The 16,907-nt window shown below is 45.8% G+C and overlaps 1 protein-coding gene across 1 annotated transcript; it reads left to right on the top strand.

Annotated features, from left to right (window-relative positions):
* Positions 1-1,408: 1,408 nt before the first annotated feature.
* Positions 1,409-4,167, top strand: LOC307120822 (uncharacterized protein; the record flags this gene model as incomplete). Its single annotated transcript, XM_079807997.1, has 6 exons — positions 1,409-1,712; positions 2,243-2,374; positions 2,951-3,019; positions 3,161-3,478; positions 3,689-3,979; positions 4,055-4,167. The coding sequence occupies 6 exons, from the start codon at positions 1,409-1,411 to the stop codon at positions 4,165-4,167; spliced, it is 1,227 nt and encodes a 408-aa protein (XP_079664123.1).
* Positions 4,168-16,907: the final 12,740 nt, after the last annotated feature.

The raw sequence follows: 16,907 nt of genomic DNA, 5'->3' as shown, positions 1-16,907 counted from the left end.
CAGGAAATTTTTATTTTGAAGTGAACGAATCCTTTAAAGGAGACGGACGTGTGAGCGGAAACTAACTGAGGTTGGGGGAGGATTTACACACAACCAGATAAATATCACAGTTCAGTCGTGTTTCAGATCAATCTCTGACATTTTAAGAGTCGCTATCGAGGGCTTTTCAGTGAACCCATGAAGAAAATGTTTCTCAAATCAGTTTTGCTCTGTTCGTGTTTGTGGCGTCTGTTTGGTGAGTTTTAAATGTGTTTTTATGGCTTCAGTTGTTTCTGTTCTGTGATAAATTACTGGTTAAATGAGTTTGAGAAGATTAACATTCACTGTTAGTGTCAGCAACGGAGGCTGTAGAGAAGCGCACGACTCAGGAAATAACTCAAAGATCAGTCTTTACGCTAATAATCCACACAATACACAGGAGAATCAAAGGGAGAAACACAAGCACGTAACGCAGACGATACCGGACGATAACTGAACAGAACTCAGAGTTTAAATAACAGGGAGATCATGGGAAGAACAGCAACAGGCCTGGGATTAATGAACTAATGATAGAGAACACAGGCCAATGGAAACAGAGAGAAAACTAAACCTGAACAGAACAAACACGTTACAGTTCGTCTCATATAGAAATAATTCCACTGGATTTTACTGTCAGATCAAGTTTGAGTTCAGCTCTAAACTCAGTTATTATGGACTGATTAAATAAAATAATATAAATATGAAGCTCAGATACTCAACAGCATTAGCTTGAGAGTGACATTAAACATTAAATATGTATTTCTCCTTTCATGCATTTTATTTTGTCTTTGTGCTATACTGCAGACTGTTATAATCTTCACATTTAAATGATTAAAAGTATTTTAGTAAAGCTTCATCAAACAAACATCAAGTGATTTTAAAGCTACACTGTGTGATATTTTCCCCCATCTAGCGGTGAAAAGGTATATGACCATCCAGTAAATATTAGTTTCTGTTCCTCTCAATTCCGATTTCGTTTTAACTCCTACGGTGGCCGATTTAGTCCAAGATTAACATGGCTTCCAGTTCGAACTCGTCCACATTTGACACGGTGCCATCGAGTGTTAAAACGCAAAAGGCGAAGCTTGAATTTACGGGTATGTCCCTCTTTGGCTAATGTACTTTCAAGATGGAGGGGCAACATGGCGACCTGCATTCAAACCCCTCACCTGTATGTATTTTCAATGGCATATTATAAACTTACGAGAATACTTTATTACTTGAAAGAAGTAAATATACATTAATGAGCACATAGATTTTTGAAAGAACTAAGTGTTTTAAGCTAAGAATAAACTAAAAAAGTTACACAGTGTAGCTTTAAAGCTTTAATCTGAAAAACTGTTCTTCAGGTGTTACAGGACCGGACGTTTTTCCACTGAATGCAATATCAATGAAAGATGTGTCAGTGAAGGAGGGAGATTCAGTTTTTCTGGAGTCTGGTCTTACTGGAGTGATTTATGTTGATCGGATTCTGTGGAAGTTTGGAAACAATTTAATAGCTGAACTCAATAAACGATCCGGCATATTCTCTGTATATGATGGTATTCTTGATGGGAGATTCAGAGGCAGACTGGGGCTGGACAGACAAACTGGATCTCTGACCATCACAAACACCAGAACTGAACATGCTGGACGTTATAGACTACAGACCCCACAGACCAACAGAGAGAGGATTTTCATTCTCACTGTCATTGGTGAGTTAAATATCAGTTTCACATGTTTTATATTTTAATCAGCACAAAGATTAAATTATTAAGATTTCTTTTGCTTCTGTTGTTTAATGATGATATTCATGTAAAATTAAAATTTCAAACCATTTACTTTTGTAAATGACTGTCGCTCTCTCTGTGAGTGAGACAGTGTGTGTGTGCGTGCGTGCGTGTGTGTGTGTGTGTGATACAGTTAACATATCGGTGACGGAGGGAGATTCAGTCACACTAAACTCCCCTCTTACTGAAATATTAGGAGATTACTTTGAGTGGAGGTTTGGAACTGAAAGAACTGTAATAGCTGAAGTCAAAAAACAGCATGACTGTATATGATGATGTTCCTGATGGGAGATTCAGAGACAGACTGAAGCTGGATCATCAAACTGGATCTCTGACCATCACAAACATCACAACTGAACATGCTGGAGATTATCAACTATGCACAAATTTAACATTGACCTCTACCATGAATGAATCTTCATCCTCATTTATCTTTATTCTCTCATGTTTTCCAGCTCGTCTGCCTCCTGTTCCTGTCGTCAGCACAGACAGGCCTTCTTTATCGTCTTCATCAGGATCTCATCCCAATCCCATCAGCCACCAGACTCAACATCTGGACATCACTCAACTCTGTCACACATGCGCAGGTATGGCAGCACGGCGTTTAGCTGATCTCAGTTTGATGTGTTTATTCCGCAGACTGAAGCTGTGATCCGATTGGTCCTTCCTTAAAATCATTAAATTCCATCCCTCCACCAGAAAAACTGTCTCTGACAGTGACAGCAAACAGCAAAATAATTGTTCCTAAATTGAATGCCTCATCTGATGGAGCTCAAATAAAAACTGAGATTAGGAACTGTTCTCATGTCTAGGAGTCTTGTGCTGTATTTTGAGAGCAGTAACTTGATGAAAAAAAAAATACTTATTAGTAACATGAAAATAACCTTTCTTTGGGAGGGTTTGCCTTGGTTATGCTTCCTGGAAGTAGGGGTAGGAAGTCGGCAGTCTCATGTGACAGGAAGGAAGTTAATACCTTTTTTTTTTCTCGTGAAATCCTTTATTTGGTTGTTTTCTTGCGTGTCATTGAGATTAAAAACATGGATACTATCTACAAAAATACTTACAAAAGGAAAATGAGAACTATACACTGCGGCAACTATAGTTGTCGGTGGGCTTAAATGGGTTAAGCATTCTGTGATCTAGTGTCTTTTCATTTATCTCAGTGGAAACCTATTCAGATGTTACAGAGCAAACCTCCACCGAAAGCACAGGAATCACATTATATCAGCCAGGTATCTATTTCTGCTTCCATTCAGTGTTTCCTGCAGAATGTTCTTCATTTCACATTTACATGATTCAGAGTATTTTAATGAAGCTTCATCAAACCAACATCGAGTTATTTTAAAGCTTTAATCTGAAAAACTGTTCTTCAGGTGTGTTTGGTGAGAGAGATACAGAGAAGTCAGTGACAGAGGGAGATTCAGTCACTCTGCGCTCTGGTCTCACTGAAATGAAGGACAATCTGATTCAATGGAGGTTTATGAATGAAATCAGTTTCATAGCTGAAATCAATGTAGTAGAGAACAGATTCTCTGTATATGATGATGTTCTTGATGGGAGATTCAGAGACAGACTGAAGCTGGATCATCAAACTGGATCTCTGACCATCACAAACATCACAACTGAACATGCTGGAGATTATAAACTACAGACCAGCAGTGTGAGCAAGAGTTTCAGTCTCACTGTCTATGGTGAGTTTAGTGTTTGTTTCACCTGTTTCATTTATTATTGCTTTAAAGATCATCTAAACAAATATCTATTTAGATGTTTTATTTTTGAAATAAATAATTACCGGTAGCCTCGTTTTAGATTTATTGCATCTAGGTTTATATTTAACCGTCTTGGTTCCTCTCGATATCTTCATTCCTCCTCATTTATCTTTATTCTCTCATGTTTTCCAGCTCGTCTGCCTGTTCCTGTCATCAGCAGAAACTCTTCACAATGTTCTTCATCATCATCATCAAATTGTTCACTGGTGTGTTCAGTGGTGAATGTGAGTCATGTGACTCTCTCCTGGTACAAAGGGAACAGTTTATTGTCCAGCATCAGTGTGTCTGATCTCAGCATCAGTCTCTCTCTACCTCTGGAGGTGGAATATCAGGATAAAAACACCTACAGCTGTGTGCTGAACAATCCCATCAGCAACCAGACTCAACATCTGGACATCACTCAACTCTGCCACACATGTGCAGGTACAACAGCACTTATTTTAGTTGATGTCAGCGCTGATATTAGTGTATGAGCTGATCTCAGTTTTTATTCCTCAGTCCACTGTTGTGGTCCCACAGAAGCTGTGATCCGATTGGTCCTCTCTGCTCTGGTGGGCGTGGCTACTGTCATTCTTGTGGTTTACGACATCAGATCCAGAAGAGCTGAATGAGATCAAGCTCATATTCACACATCAGGTACATGATTGATGATGTCAACTATTTTGGCATTTATACATTTTTTTTTTTTTTTTTACATATTTGTCATATTTTTGAATGGCTTTTAATATATTAATCTTTTTCAGAAATGACTGAAATCTAAAGCAGCTGTTCTTTAAAGGCTCTTCTAGTGTCATTTGCCTGTCAGTGTATCATGGAGTCGATCTGAACTGAGCAGAAGCTGCTGCTGCTGTTGATGTTCCTTTATCGGAGGCTCATAACCGACCTAGAAGATGATTTGAGAAAATCTAATCTTTCATAATTGATTGGGGGCTTTAAACGCAATTAAAGGGTCTTGACTGTCTTTCAGGGTTATTATTGTTCAGTCAGAGCTGGTTAATGGGGTTTTAGATCAGATGTTTCTAATAATAATTAACCCTCTGGGGGTCTTCGGTCATTTCTGACCCAATTTTTTTTTTCTTTAATGTTAAAAATCGTAGCTTCATCGGAATGGTCCGAAACTTGGTGACTTTATTGGTACTTGGTATATGAACACACAAAGAAATTGGGGACAGGATTTGAAAAGTCAAAGTCAAAAAAAAAATTGTCACACTCAGGACCGTCGGGTCAAAAATTACCCCCATAGGAAATTAATGGGAAATTGGCAAAAATATGAAAATACAGAGTTTTTTTGTGCATACAATCTACAAATCAGCCAGGATGCAAAAAAAAGGACTCAACAGTGAACAGACAAAAAAACACACACACACACGCACACACACACACAAAAACACAATTAGCTTTTGGAATGGCACGCGTTAATTTGTGTGTGTGTTTTTTTGTCTGTTTTGCACTCTTGATGTTTTAGAGATTCACCAATTCACTGTTGAGTCCTTTTTTCTGCATCCTGGCTGATTTTTAGATTGTATGCAGAAAAAAAACGAATTTCCCATTCATTTCCTATGGGGGTCATTTTTGACCCGAAGGTCCAGAATGTGACTTTTTTTTTTTTACGACCACTTAGACTTTTCAAATCCTGTCCCCAATTTTTTTGGGTGTTCATATACCAAGTACCAATAAAGTCACCATTCCGATGAAGCTACGGTTTTTTAAATATTTTTATAAAATGCAAGATCCACTATAGTGGTAAAAATGTGCTATTGTGTGATAAAAATGCTCAATGTGTCCACCGGATGGCACCGATGTCATTTAAAAAATTGCTTTCATGAGGCCTAGGCTTGACTCTAAAATGAAATACAGCTTTAATAAAAAATTATAAAAAAAAATGTATATATATATAGATATATATATATATATATATAAATAAATAAATAAATATTTTATTATATTCAATGGGGAAAAATGGGTCATAATTATTCCATAAATATTAATTATTAATCATAAAATTATCTCAAAACACCAAAAAAGAAAAGAAACAATAAAATTGAAAAAATATATATTTAATTTATTTTACTCAAATCTTTTTTATCTTTAATCCGCCCTCCGGGTCATTTTTGACCCGAAGGCCCTGAGTGTGACCCATAAATGAAGAACCCCAGAGGGTTAAATCCTTTACTAGCTGAAAACTAACACATGAAGACATAAGCACTCTCTCTTTGCATTTTCAGTGTCTGCTTTCTTTTTTTTTTAATTATCCATTTATATTTTCTTAAGGCGAGACACAGATCTCACTTTACTGCTGTATATCTGTCATATGTATTTGCTTGCCTTTATCAATAAAGTTTTCTCACTCTGAGGTTCAAGAGTCTCGCCATGTTTTATTACATTTATTATGTCGAGCACCTCCTGGAGGAATACAGCCTTTATGTACATTTCAAAGAGTTCAGACACATTTAAAGATTCACTTTTTTAAAATATTTAAAACATTTAAATGTTTACATTATTATCACCTCACAATTTTTTTTTTCTATCCACAATAATAAACACACACTTCCCCCAGCTTCTCCTTTAACCTGAGAAAATACTGATTTGTGACACATTATAATATACTTTGAGATCACAGTGAAACACTAACACAACATATCGGTGCTCCATTTCCTCCATCAGGCAATGATAAAGTCTTTAAATCTCTAGTGTGATTTGTCTGTGTCTCTGTGGAGCAAGACCTCCATCTAGTGTTTCGCCCTGAATTGACATGTTATCCGGAGTTATTTGCTCATATCTTCTTTCTCTGAGAAACAAGAAGCGCAAAATGCGGCACTGGCATCTCGAAGCGGCACTTCCGGCGTAGGACATAGGCTTATATTTTGATTTAATAGCCTAATTTTTATTTTATGAACTGCATTTCTACAACCCCAAATCAGAAAAAGTTGTGACAGTATGGAAAACGCAAAAAAAAAAAAAGAAGTGATTTCTAAATTTACTTTGACTTGTATTTCATTGCAGACAATATGAACACAAAATATTTCATGTTTTGTCTGGTCAACTTCATGTCATTTGTAAATATGCATCCTTTCCTGTCATTCAGACCTGTAACACATTTCAAAAAAAGTTGGGACAGGAGCAATTTAGGGCTAGTAATGAGGTAAAATGGTTAAATAATGATGTGATTTGAAACAGGTACAAAAGCAGCATCCAAGAAAGGTCTAATCCTTTAGGAGCAAAGATGGGCCGAGGATCGCCAGTTTGCCAACAAATACGTGAGAAAATTACTGAAATGTTTAAAAACAATGTTCCTCAAAGAAAGATAGGAAGAGATTTGGATATTTCACATTCAACAGTGCATAACATAATTAAAAGATTCAAGGAATCTGGAGGAATTTCAGTGCGTAAAGGACAAGGGCGCAAGCCTAAGCTGAACAACCGTGATCTCCGATCCCTCAGGCGGCACTGCATCAAGAATCGTCATTCATCTATAAGCGATTTCACCACATGGGCTCAGGACTACTTTGGCAAACCTTTGTCAAGTACCACAATACGTAGTTACATCCACAAATGCCAGTTAAAACTGTACTGTGCCAAAAGGAAGCCCTATGTTAACAGTGTCCAGAAGCGGCGTCGACTTCTCTGGGCTCGGAGGCATCTGGGATGGACCATCACACAGTGGAAACGTGTACTGTGGTCAGATGAATCAGTATTTCAGGTATTTTTTGGGAGGAATGGACACCGTGTGCTCCGGACCAAAGAAGAAAAGGATAATCCAGACTGTTACCAGCAACAAGTCCAAAAGCCAGGGTCTGTCATGGTATGGGGTTGTGTCAGTGCCCTTGGCAAAGGTAACTTGCACTTCTGTGAAGGCACCATTAATGCTGAAAAGTACATAGAGATTTTGGAGCATAATATATGCTGCCTTCAAGAAGACATCTTTTCCAGGGACGTCCATGCATATTTCAACAAGACAATGCAAAACCACATTCTGCACACATTACAAAGTCCTGGCTGCGGAGGAAGAGGGTACGGGTACTTGACTGGCCTGCCTGCAGTCCCGACCTGTCTCCAATAGAGAATGTGTGGCGCATTTTGAAGCGCAAAATGCGACAACGAAGACCCTGTACTGCTGCCCACCTTAAGACTGCAGGAAGAATGGGACACAATTACACCTGAAACACTTCATCACTTGGTGTCTTCAGTCCCTAAACGTCTTTTAAGTGTTGTGAAAAGGAATGGCAACATTACAAAGTGGTAAATGCTTTACTGTCCCAACTTTTTTTGAAATGTGTTACAGGTCTGAATGACAGGAAAGGATGCATATTTACAAATTACATGAAGTTGACCAGACAAAGCATGAAATATTTTGTGTTCATATTGTCTGCAATGAAATACAAGTCAAAGTAAATTTAGAAATCACTTCTTTTTTTTATTTGCGTTTTCCATACTGTCCCAACTTTTTCTGATTTGGGGTTGTACAAAAATAACATTATATAGCTACCAGTGATGCGCGGGTTGATCCAAAATGAGCGGGTGCCCGCGGCCACCCGCGGTTACCCGCGGTTACGAGTCATCCAAAAATATTTTTAATGATATTCGGGTCACGGTCGGTCGGATCGTCAATAAATCCTTATTTACCTTTTGAATATTGAGCGTTATTAACTTTTGAATAAATGCTGACGCGGGACAAAATGCCCGATTTCCCAAAACGTTGAACTGAGCAATGCCATTGTACCATTTTAATAGGCTACTTTTAAACGCATTTAAAGTCAGTTTTATGTATTTTCTGAGAGGGGGCGGGATTTTTGTTGGGAAAGTCGGGGGAGAGACGCACACTTCGATTAGACTGGATAAACACATGCAGCATCTTAATTGTTAAGAAAATTAAACGAAATAAATGAATAAATCAAGCCTGTATTACATAACACTAGGCTATATCATACAGCATTCAGAAAAATAACAGTTCCCTTTCGTTCAGTCACTACGACGTAACGTTAGTGACTAACGAATGGGGGTTTCGCTTAGAAGCCTATCAACTTCGAGTTTTGAGAAAACGCCCAATGGCGTGCCAATGCCATGGGGCATGCGGAATTTGCATGCGTACATAACTGCGTGAGTATATAAGGAAGTACGAGGCAATATCGCATTATGTTTCTGCTTTCGGAGCCAAGAGTACCTACCTCTTCACTCCTACAGCCTTCTGAGACTCTGTCAGCTTCTTCGAGACGAGCAGCTTTCCAGTCGGTGTTGGTGTGACGGCGCGTTCCAGTGATCGCATACTTCCTGCCTGCTGATCTGTGCAGTGGTCTGCATCCAGCTGGTGTGTGTTTCCCTGGGCGCTTCGGCATCGACTGTGAAGTTTCCTCTCACAAAAGAGCTTGCACGTGACGCGTCCTTTTCAGGATGTTTCGTCCGTGCACTTCTGGGTGCGGTAGATCGCTTTTTTCTTTCGACGGGCACGAGCGCTGTGTGACGTGTTTTGGCTTTCAGCACGCTCAGGCAGCGCTCGTGGATGACTCATGTTCTCTCTGCGGGAACCTGGCCATCTCAGTGCTTCGATCGAGACTCCGTGAATTCCGTGCTGATGCCGGAACGAGAGTCCCCTCCGTCCCCCCCCAATCTGCGGTCTCCTCTGGAGGCGGCACTTTGGCTGGTGACCAGGGTGATCTGAGGGTGACGGTGTGGAATAAAGCTCCGACGCTAGTTCCTCGGCCCACACCCCCCTCTCAGGCACTTGACCCGGCCCGCGCTCAGGCGTCTACATCGGGGCCGGCTCCTGCTGTCCCGACTGTGGCGTTTGGCGCGGCGGAGGAGGAAGTGATGTCTATCGCCGCATCACAAGGTGGGCTGGAGTCATCTGAGGATGAGGATTCGGCTGTGCTGCCACCTTCGGGTGTCCCAGCATTGCCCGAGTCGGACCCAGAGTTGACAGCCATGCTCTCTCGGGCCGCCGCAGCGCTTGGACTGGAGTGGAACCCTCCGCCTCAGCCCGAGCGTTCGCGGTTGGATGATTGGTTTTTGGGGGCGGCGCGTTCGGACACCCGTCCGGCCGCTCCTCCAATACCTTTCTTCCCCGAGGTGCATGAAGAGGTCGCGCGTTCCTGGAAGGCCCCGTTGTCTTCCCGTGAACGTTTGGCGGCCTCTTCCGCCTTCACCTCTCTCGATGGAGCCGCGGCTCATGGGTACACTGGGGTCCCCCCAGTCGAACGTTCTGTTGCGATGCAACTGTGTCCACAGAGCGCTTCGTCCTGGCGTGGTGACCCAAAGCACCCCTCCAAGGCCTGTAGGTTTTCGTCATCTCTGGTGGCGAAGTCCTATAGAGCTGCGGGGCAGGCCGCCGCTTCTTTGCATACCATGGCAACTCTTCAGGCTTACCAAGCCAAGTTGCTGTGCGATATGCACGAGAGAGGGGCTGATCCAGGGCTCAGCAATGAGTTGCGTGCCGCCACCGACCTCGCTCTCCGGGCGACGAAGGTGACCGCGCGCTCCCTGGGTCAGGTGATGTCCACAAATGTGGTCCAGGAGAGACACTTATGGCTCACCCTGTCTGATATGCGCGACGCCGAGCGAACACGTTTCCTCGACGCCCCCATATCACAGGATGGGCTATTCGGCGGAGTGGTCGAGAGCTTCGCCCAACAGTTCTCGGCCGCTCAGAAGCAGACTGAGGCAATAAAATACATCCTGCCCCGGCGGTCAGCTGCTGCCTCCACCCCACCGCCCGCGCAGGTGCCTCAGCCTGCTCGCCGCCGAGGACGCCCTCCCGCGGCTTCCTCCGCCTCTGCGCCACCCAAGCAGCAGCCTCCACCCGGGCCGCGCAGAGGCAGCCGTAGGAAGGCGTCCCAGTCCGCTCCAGCCCCGCAGCCCGCGAAGAAACGCCAGGCTAAGCGGCGCTCCTGATGCGGACGGCTCAGGGATGGGCAGTTCTTTCCAGGAGACGGCGGCAGGGCCGCTCCTTCCCCCGGTGGAGGGCCGGGGGAGAATCTTTTGTTCAGCTGCTGGCCCCCGGGTCAGCAGCACCCTAATGTGGTTAAAGAAAGAACTGACAAACCCATCCCTGAGCCCCCAGAGATCGGTGACGGCAGTGCGCGCCACCCTCGGGTCACGCCACTCTCGTCCCTCTCTGTCGCCAGCCCCCTGGCAGAGCAGACCCCCGTGGAACGCGAGTCCTTCCCTGGTCTCCTCTGTCAGGGCGCAGCCGTTAACCGTGCTCCGACCCGGGGACGCCCAACAGCCTCCCCTGTCCGCGCCGGTAACGCTGCCTCGCTGCCCCACCCGGGGTACGCCTACTGTCCGTATGACCCCGTTGGTGCAGTCTCTGGAAGCCTGGCTTCAGCTTCCGGGGCTGTCCCGCTGGGTTGCCCGGACCGTCAGGCTCGGCTACGCGATTCAGTTCGCGCAGGCTCCTCCCCGTTACAGGGGAGTCCGCTATACCGTGACCGGGGCCCATGCCCCCGTCATGCGTGCGGAGATTGCCACTCTACTGGCGAAGGGTGCGATCGAGCCTGTCCCTCCAGCCGAAATGAGGTCGGGGTTCTACAGCCCCTACTTCATTGTACCCAAGAAAACCGGTGGGTTACGGCCAATCCTGGACCTTCGCATCTTGAACCGATCCCTTCACCGGCTTCCGTTCAAGATGTTGACTGCGAAACGCCTTTTCGAATGCGTTCGTCCGGACGATTGGTTTGCAGCGATCGACCTGAAGGACGCCTACTTCTATGTCTCCATCCTTCCTCGACACAGACCGTTCCTACGGTTTGCTTTCGAGGGGCGGGCATACCAGTACGCAGTTCTCCCATTCGGGTTATCTCTGTCCCCTCGCGTCTTCACGAAGATCGCCGAGGCAGCCCTTGCGCCCCTTTGGCAGCACGGGGTCCGCATCCTGAACTACCTCGACGACTGGCTCATACTAGGCCACTCTCGAGAGCAGGTTTGCGGACACAGAGATCTGGTTCTCCACCACTTAACCCGTCTGGGCCTTCGGGTCAACTGGGAGAAGAGCAAACTCTGCCCAGTGCAGAGGATCTCTTTTCTCGGTATGGAGATCGACTCGGTCGCCATGTACGCGCAGCTTTCGAGCGAGCGCGCGCAGTCTCTGCTGACTTGCCTCCGACAAATCGAGAGCAAGAATGCGGTTCCACTGAAACTTTTTCAGAGGCTCCTGGGGCATATGGCATCTGCAGCCGCGGTAACGCCGCTCGGATTGCTTCATATGAGACCGCTTCAGCACTGGCTTCGCGATCGAGTCCCGAGATGGGCATGGCAGTCTGGCACGCTCCGGATCCAAGTGACTCGGGCCTGCTTACAGACACTCACCCCGTGGTCGAACCTCAGCTTTCTACGGGCCGGTGTGCCCTTAGAACGAGTTTCCAGGCATGTTGTCGTATCGACGGATGCCTCTGCCACGGGCTGGGGTGCCATGTGCAATGGACAAGCAGCCGCGGGCTCCTGGACAGGACCCCAGCGCCTCCTGCATGTCAATTGCCTCGAGTTGCTGGCAGTACGGTTCGCCCTGCACCGCTTCCGAGCGTTGCTGAAGGGTCAACATGTGCTTGTCCGGACAGACAACACGGCCGTAGTAGCGTACATCAACCACCAGGGCGGTCTACGCTCCCGCCGCATGTCTCAACTCGCCCGCCATCTCGTCTTATGGAGTCAGAAGCGCCTGAGGTCCCTTCGTGCTGTCCATATTCCGGGAGTCCTGAACCACGCAGCCGACGAGCTCTCGCGGTTTCAGCCTCTCCCGGGAGAATGGAGACTCCATCCCCGGACGGTTCAGCTGATTTGGGAACAGTTCGGCGACGCACAGGTAGACCTGTTTGCCTCCCACGACTCTTCCCACTGCAGCCTGTATTATTCCCTGACCGAGGGCACGCTCGGCACGGATGCACTGGCGCACAGCTGGCCGCGGGGCCTACGCAAATATGCGTTTCCCCCAGTGAGCCTACTCGCACAGCTTCTGTGCAAGATCAGGGAGGACAAGGAGCAGGTCCTTTTGGTCGCCCCGTACTGGCACGGCCGGACCTGGTTCCCCGAACTCATTCTCCTTGCGACAGCCCCTCCCTGGCCTATTCCTCTGAGACCGGACCTCCTCACTCAGAGACGGGGCACCCATTGGCACCCGCGTCCCGACCTTTGGAACCTCCACGTGTGGCTCCTAGACGGGACCCGGCAGGTTTGAGTGGCCTACCACCTACGGTGGTCGCCACCATCACTTCCGCTAGGGCAGAGTCCACTCGGCATGCCTATGCGTTGAAGTGGAACCTCTTCGTCACCTGGTGCTCTTCCCGCCAAGAAGACCCCTGGAAATGTCCGATCGGGTCCGTGCTTGAGTTTCTCCAAGAGGGGCTGGAGCGAAGGCTGTCTCCCTCCACCCTCAAGGTATATGTGGCCGCAATATCTGCCCACCACGATCTCTTGGAGAACAAAAAGGTAAGTCAGCACGACCTGGTCATCAGGTTCCTGAGGGGAGCTAGGAGACTGAATCCTCCTCGCTCTCCTCTCGTACCCTCTTGGGACCTCGCAGTAGTGTTAACTGCTCTGCAGAGACCTCCCTTTGAGCCTTTGCGGTCGGTCGATATTAAGTTTCTGTCTATGAAGACGGCTCTGCTGACCGCATTGGCCTCAGTCAAGAGGGTCGGGGACCTGCAGGCATTTTCGGTTGACGAAGCGTGCCTGGAGTTCGGGCCGGCTAACTCTCACGTGATCCTGAGACCCCGGCCTGGATATGTGCCCAAGGTTCCCACCACTCCGTTCAAGGACCAGGTGGTGAACCTGCAAGCGCTGCCTTTGGAGGAGGCAGACCCAGCCTTGGCATTGCTCTGTCCAGTACGCGCTCTCCGCGCCTACGTAGACATGACGCAGTGTTTCAGGACCTCAGACCAGCTCTTTGTCTGTTATGGTGGAGAGCGGAAGGGAAGTGCTCTCTCAAAGCAAAGGCTGTCTCACTGGATAGTGGACACCATTGCTTTGGCTTACCAGCAGCAAGGCCGACCATGTCCCCTTGGTGTGAGGTGTGTGGCCTCCTCTTGGGCTCTAGCGCATGGCGCCTCGCTAGCAGACATCTGCAGAGCTGCAGGCTGGGCGACACCCAACACATTCGCCAGATTCTACAATCTCCGAGTGGAGCCAGTGTCCGACTATGTACTCGCCCCCCCGAGGGGCCGGTGATGGGCCAGGCTCAGGTGTCTTCGCTTGCTCGCCACTCCACTCCACGGACTGGATACGTGCGATATTTTCCTCAGGTGAGCTCCCCGAGAGCCCTGAGCTCCTCCAGCACTGTCGACGCCGACATCAGTTCAGTCTGCCCTTTCGAGCCCAGACCCTCATGTCCGGCCAGGTGCCCCATGTGCATGGTTCCCTCCGGCGACCCCCACATGTGTATTTCACCGTAAGTCTCCGCAGTGAGCGGGTTTCTTCCCTTGGCGTGTCCCCGCCACCCCTAGGGTTAAAAATTCACCTTCGGCTGGTACCCTAGAGATCTTCCATATGCAACCCTCTCCGGGTCATATGTGTCTCTTAAGTCCTCCCCACGGGTAGGCATCTTGGCATTCCCTCACTGGGATATGCTTCCCAGTGTACCTTGGTAATCCTGTGTTAAGGTGGGTCCTTCGTCCGTACTAGTCTTACGACAGGGTACTCACACTTACGCAGGGCGCTGGAAGACGGCTGAGTGGCGGGATTATATTGGGACCCCCATTCGTTAGTCACTAACGTTACGTCGTAGTGACTGAACGAAAGGGAACGTCTCGGTTACGGATGTAACCCTCGTTCCCTGAGGAGGGAACGGAGACGTAACGTCCCCTTGCCACATCAGCTGTGTTGCCTGGAACGCAGGAGTTCAGTCTTGGCTCTTCAAGCAGGTAACATAATGCGATATTGCCTCGTACTTCCTTATATACTCACGCAGTGAGGCGGAGCTACGTATGCAAATTCCGCATGCCCCATGGCATTGGCACGCCATTGGGCGTTTTCTCAAAACTCGAAGTTGATAGGCTTCTAAGCGAAACCCCCATTCGTTAGTCACTAACGTTACGTCTCCGTTCCCTCCTCAGGGAACGAGGGTTACATCCGTAACCGAGACGTTTGCGCTCCTAAGGGCTTTCACACTTTTCCAAATGTTTTCCAAATGTGGGCTGATGAATTCTTCAAGCCGGGTCGAAACATAAACATCGCGTTCATCAATAATATGCATCTGGAGCTAAAATGGGATGGGCCGCCTCAAGAACTGCCTGCTCTCGCCGCTGCACCTCTGAGCACCACGCCAGGGCCTGAAACATTTTCTCAATGGCCCAATGAGCTACGATGAGCATTTACTACTTTTAAAAAATGGGGGTCAGGAAGCGGGTCGGGTACAATATTTTCTTTTTTTTTTGCGGTCCGAGTTGCGGGCGGGTTAGTTGAAAACGTCGGTCGGGTGCGGGTTGTTTATACATTGACCCGCGCATCACTGATAGCTACCACAGTAAGTTGGGCATTTTAACATGGTGCTCAATGAGATTCTGCTCTCTTCTGGAGCCTGTCTCTAGCGGCCAGTCGATGAATTGCAGTTTGAGTCACTTTCGTACCCATAGATATCCATAATAAAGGCTAGATGTCTTGTCCGCGCTGCTGGCCAATGGAGGTCGACATCCGCACCTGGCGGCCATCTTGTCACAGTCAGCTCGCTCACTTGTAACATTGTGTTTTAATGGTGCTTGCACTTTTTAAATAACCATAACTTGCTAAATTTTCTACCAATTTTCAAACTGTTTGGTTTGCTATAAACATCAGAGATGTAGTTATGACACTGCATACTTATGAAAAATTATAAAAAATTTGTTCAAGCATCCATAATTATAGCCACGTTAATAACGTTTGTAAGAAACCAAACCATTTGTAAATCCGTCAAGATTTCAATGAGATAAGAGTGTTTGTGTTCATGCGGATCACTCGCCTTACATCAGGTACCACAGAACCCTGCCTGTGACAAGATGGCCGCTGATGATGATGTTACCCAGCAAACATGCTCCTTTGGGGCCAGATACCGACGTGAAATGCGGGGCATGTGTGGGGCCATAGTGGGTCAGCCCAAAGTGTGGGCCGGCCCACACCAAGTAGAGTGGGCCCCAGTTGATGCCATTTGTGGGCCCACAGCAAGCCCACACATTGGGCAAAGTGTGGGTATTCTGTGGGTACACTGGAAAAAGTGTGGGCATACTGTGGGCAATGCACAGATGTGTCAGAATAGACCTGTAGCCATAACAAACAAGATTAGTTTGGTTCTACTTTGCATTTGCCACAATACACACACAATAAATTCACTTGTTGTAGAACAAATAAATTATAAATCGTTTCAAATAATTTAATTTATTCACAGTCATGTAAAAAATTTAAATATACAATATATTAACATTCAAAAGTTTGGGGTCAGTAAGATTTTTAAAATGCTTTCGAAAGAAGTCATTTCTGCTCATCAAGGCTGCATTTATTTGATAAAAAGAAAATACATTAAAGAGTGTAATATTGCAACTTAAAATAACGGTTTTCTGTTTTAATATATTTTACAAAGTAACTATTTTTTGAATAACTATGTAAAAGTCTTTACTGTCACTTTGATCAATTTCATACATCCTTGCAAAAAATTATCTTTTAAAAATAAAATTATTTAAAAAATAAAATTATAAAACAGAAAAATGACCAATTATAACCACATCACAACACATTAAGTGGATTATGAATTATCTAATAAAATATATCAATCCCCTCGGATACCAGTAGATCTTTGCCTCATCTCCAGTCTTCTGGTTCTTCCGCTCCTTCCACCATCCCGGTCTCTTGCGTGTTGTTGTTTAATATTAAAAACAAATTTAGGCTGTGTTGTTGAGAGAGAAAGATAAAGAGAGCAAACAAATTGAGGGCATAATGAACTAAGAACAATATACTAAAATTGTCAACACAATGTAAAGAAATTGTCAACTTAAGCTTGGTACAAACTCCGCAAGAACAAAGAAATTTGTTAGTTTTCTCAAGGTGGCAAGAACAAGAACAAAGTTCATTATGGCCAGGACATTCCATACTTCACGAGAAAATCAGGTGCTGAACAGGTGTCGTTTCTCCGCATTCACCACGTCTATTTTATATTTCTGACCAATCACACAATAGTTCTCGAAGCGAGAACTTTTTTCTTTGCTCTTGCGGAGTATGTATCAAGCTTTATACTCACCCTCATGTCATTCCAAACCTACAAGATTTCTTCTGTGGAAGATGATATTTGGAAAAAATATTAATAAATGAATTGTCCTTACAATAAAAACATCATTGGATCCCATTGACCTGTTATAGTATGGACAAGACAGATGAAACATTATTAAAAAAAATTATTTTG

This window comes from Gobio gobio, assembly GCF_949357685.1.
Source record: "Gobio gobio genome assembly, chromosome: 24".
Classification (NCBI taxonomy): Eukaryota; Metazoa; Chordata; class Actinopteri; order Cypriniformes; family Gobionidae; genus Gobio; species Gobio gobio.
This window is presented reverse-complemented; position numbering and strand designations above follow the sequence as displayed.